General features: G+C 37.7%; 1 protein-coding gene across 1 annotated transcript; it reads left to right on the forward strand.

Annotated features, from left to right (window-relative positions):
- Window positions 1–482: 482 nt before the first annotated feature.
- NPY2R (neuropeptide Y receptor Y2) lies at window positions 483–3,683 on the forward strand. Its single transcript, XM_012645239.1, has one exon. The coding sequence runs from the start codon at window positions 552–554 to the stop codon at window positions 1,698–1,700; it is 1,149 nt and encodes a 382-aa protein (XP_012500693.1). The 5' UTR covers window positions 483–551; the 3' UTR covers window positions 1,701–3,683.
- The last annotated feature ends 120 nt before the right edge of the window (window positions 3,684–3,803 follow it).

The following is a 3,803-nucleotide window of genomic DNA, read 5'->3' on the forward strand; positions in this document are numbered from 1 at the left end:
TTTAATAGTAACCCCTGCACTAGAAAAAATGACCATGAAACAGAATCTGTTTATTTTAGATGTTTTATACTTCTAAAATTCAGTCACCAGGCAAATGGGTTTAATATTTGTTCCTTTCCCATACAATTTGATGTTGTATATTTACAAATTTAAAACAGTCAAGATATTGAGGGAAATTTTCCTTTTTTAATCTACTTTAAAAATAATTTGATGAATTTATAGCAGTTATAACATTGATAAAGTTTATAATATTCATCCCACTTGAATGTTTGATAGTATTCACATTGGAATTATTATACCCCTCCATCGTAGTATACATTTCCTGATTTAATTGATCCATGTTTGTGAATAGACTTATTAAAGGATCTGTTTTATTAAAATGTTATATTAGGGATCCAAGGACAGGTGTTTTGAGCCCCAACCAAAATCGAAGCAGTCAATTTGTGATATGTCTTTGCTTCACATTTGTGATTTCCTTGTTCTATATTTGTTCTTTTTTTTTAATTGTAGATTCTCGTGCTAGTTGCAGGCCAAGTGAAACTGCACTGAAAATGGGCCCAGTAGGTGCAGAGGCTGATGAGAACCAGACAGTGGAAGAAGTGAAGGTGGAGCAATATGGACCAGGGCAAACCACTCCTAGAGGTGAACTGGTCCCTGACCCTGAGCCAGAGCTTATAGATAGCACCAAGCTGATCGAGGTACAGGTTGTCCTCATATTGGCCTATTGCTCCATCATCTTGCTTGGGGTAATTGGTAACTCCTTGGTGATCCATGTAGTGATTAAATTCAAGAGCATGCGCACCGTAACCAACTTTTTCATTGCCAATCTGGCCGTGGCGGATCTTTTGGTGAACACCCTGTGCCTGCCATTCACTCTTACCTACACTTTAATGGGGGAGTGGAAAATGGGTCCTGTCCTGTGCCACCTGGTGCCCTATGCCCAGGGCCTGGCAGTACAAGTGTCCACAATCACCTTGACAGTAATTGCCCTGGACCGGCATCGGTGCATCGTCTACCACCTGGAGAGCAAGATCTCCAAGCGAATTAGCTTCCTGATTATTGGCTTGGCCTGGGGCACCAGTGCCCTGCTGGCAAGTCCCCTGGCCATCTTCCGGGAGTATTCGCTGATCGAGATCATTCCGGACTTTGAGATTGTGGCCTGCACGGAGAAATGGCCTGGTGAGGAGAAGAGCATCTATGGCACTGTCTATAGTCTTTCCTCCTTGTTGCTTCTGTACGTTTTGCCTCTGGGCATCATATCTTTTTCCTACACTCGAATCTGGAATAAACTGAAGAACCATGTCAGCCCTGGAGCCGCCAGTGACCACTACCATCAACGAAGGCAGAAAACCACCAAAATGCTGGTGTGCGTGGTGGTGGTATTTGCCGTGAGCTGGCTGCCTCTCCATGCCTTCCAACTTGCGGTGGACATTGACAGTCAGGTCCTAGACCTGAAGGAGTACAAACTTATCTTCACAGTGTTCCACATCATCGCCATGTGCTCCACCTTCGCCAACCCCCTTCTGTATGGTTGGATGAACAGCAACTACAGAAAGGCCTTCCTCTCGGCCTTCCGCTGTGAGCAGCACTTGGACGCCATTCACTCGGAGGTGTCCGTGACATTCAAGGCTAAAAAGAACCTGGAAGTCAAAAAGAACAGTGACCCCAATGACTCTTTCACAGAGGCTACCAATGTCTAGGGAAACTGGGGTGTGAAGGCACATGGATGAATTCTGACCAGAGCTTTAAATCTGGTTGATGAAAACTCGCAAGTGCATTTTGATTTCCCATTTTAAGGAAGAAGAAGAGCACCTGGATGGAAACACCTACAGTTTAATTCCTGGAGAACTGGTTGGAGGCGCCTAGGTGAACATACTCATATTCAAGGACAGGGCAACAAAAGGGTTTGCTTGCAGTTGCTTGGTTAAATTATGAGTAAAAGCAGAGAGAAATACTTTTGGCTGTTTCCCAGAGTGAAGAAAACCTGAACAAGGAATTGAGATGCTCAGCATTTCTAAAAGTCAGCGGGTAAATAAACTGACTTTCAAATCACGTTAGGACCTGGATTGGGGATGCTGTGTAATTCACTGCTCCCCCCCATCTGATGAAAAGGCTACTGAATACAAATGTCGCTGGGGAGCCACAGGCTCTCCTTTATTGTATTTTGGTTTTATTGTTCTTCCTATAGACGAAATCCATAGGGAACGCTGCAGGTAAATGTTGCCAACTATTTGAATGACTTCAAAGAAATAAGCTGAAATTTGCTATATAATTAATATTTTGGCAAATGAAGGAAGTCTTTAACACTCAGTGAGCCGAGTGTTCTTAAAACCAAATGCATGTCTGATGAAAGTTTCTTCAACTCACAGGCTGAAATTCTCAGAATTGCAAGAAATGCAAACCATCATTTAATTTTATATTTCAAGTTATTCTTGCTTTATGGAGAGACTATTTAGATAACAAAGAAGTCTACAACTTAATACTTGTAATCATTGCTAATTGTTATACCTTTTTGAACACGTCTGGTTTCTGTTATTCCTGTTGGAGGTAGGTTTGCACTAAAAGTTAAATCAGATTAGAAAATAATTTTTGTGGCATTTTGTAACATTTCATGGTTATTTATAAGCAATTTTTGCACAGGTTCATAGCTCTGATGTGTTTACAGGACACTGCAGTGTTATTTTCTTTGAAATTAATCTTCTACATACCCATTCATAATAAATAAAACAAATAATTTCATTAAAATGGACCCATCTGGTAAGAAATACTAAAAACATTGGATTCATTCTACCTTGCAAATGTTCTGTTTCAACCAATTTCACGTAAGTAATTTGTCCTCTTTTCAACATAATTAGCTACATTTTTTGATAACTTATAGGTATATACATAATAAAATTGTACCTATAAATAGTAGAACATAGATGCTTAAGTATTTTTCATTTAATTATTTTGTGAATATAATTTTTATTTCAATAGTACCCAACCAAAGATGCTTAAAACCCTATTATATTCATGAAAAATAATTGAGATGTTCAAATAGTGGTATTTCTTTGGATGCTGTTAAAGAAATTTCATTGTAGTCATATTTTTGTAAATATGATAGAATTTGTGAATATATTTTTAAAATTTTAAATGAATTCAACATGAGTATTATATTTGGTTACAACATTAATTTTATGAACTGAAGAGCTTCATTTTATGGATATATTTAAAATTCATACTGAAGCTGTTATTAACTTCTTTCCATGCTAGAAATAAAAGACTGGTTTTTAAGCACACTGCATTTTGGAATACTGAAAAAGAATGAAAACAATAGAAGTTAGGTTAGGTGGAAGACGGATTAAGAAGTCAACAATAAATAATGTATATCTGTAATATATAGTTGAACAATTCATTTTTCTGCTGGATTCAGCATAACTGTCCAAAAAGAAGCTCTTTGTCTTTTAAATAGCATATACTTTGCTTACGATGTTAATGGAAAATTGTGGTTAAAGGTGTTCCCCCAACTTGGAGAATTCTTACACTATATATGCTACCGTATTAACTATTGTAGTAGATTATTAGAATCCAATTAATGATTCAGTTAACATATATCTGGTCCAATTCATTATGTCGATTCATTAATAAAATGTCTTTAATGTAGTGCTTTTATTGTTGAAATAAACAAAATTGGGGAAATTAGAGAAATTGTGTGAAATTTTTACCAGAGTTCCTGTCTAAGATGAGAGGGTAAGACTTCAGTGCAACTGAAAAAGAAAAATACACCTCCACAGTTGGTCCTGCTCTCTCTCCATTCTGCACCT

Source organism: Propithecus coquereli, unplaced genomic scaffold, assembly GCF_000956105.1.
Source record: "Propithecus coquereli isolate 6110/MARCELLA unplaced genomic scaffold, Pcoq_1.0 Scaffold228, whole genome shotgun sequence".
NCBI classification, from domain to species: Eukaryota; Metazoa; Chordata; class Mammalia; order Primates; family Indriidae; genus Propithecus; species Propithecus coquereli.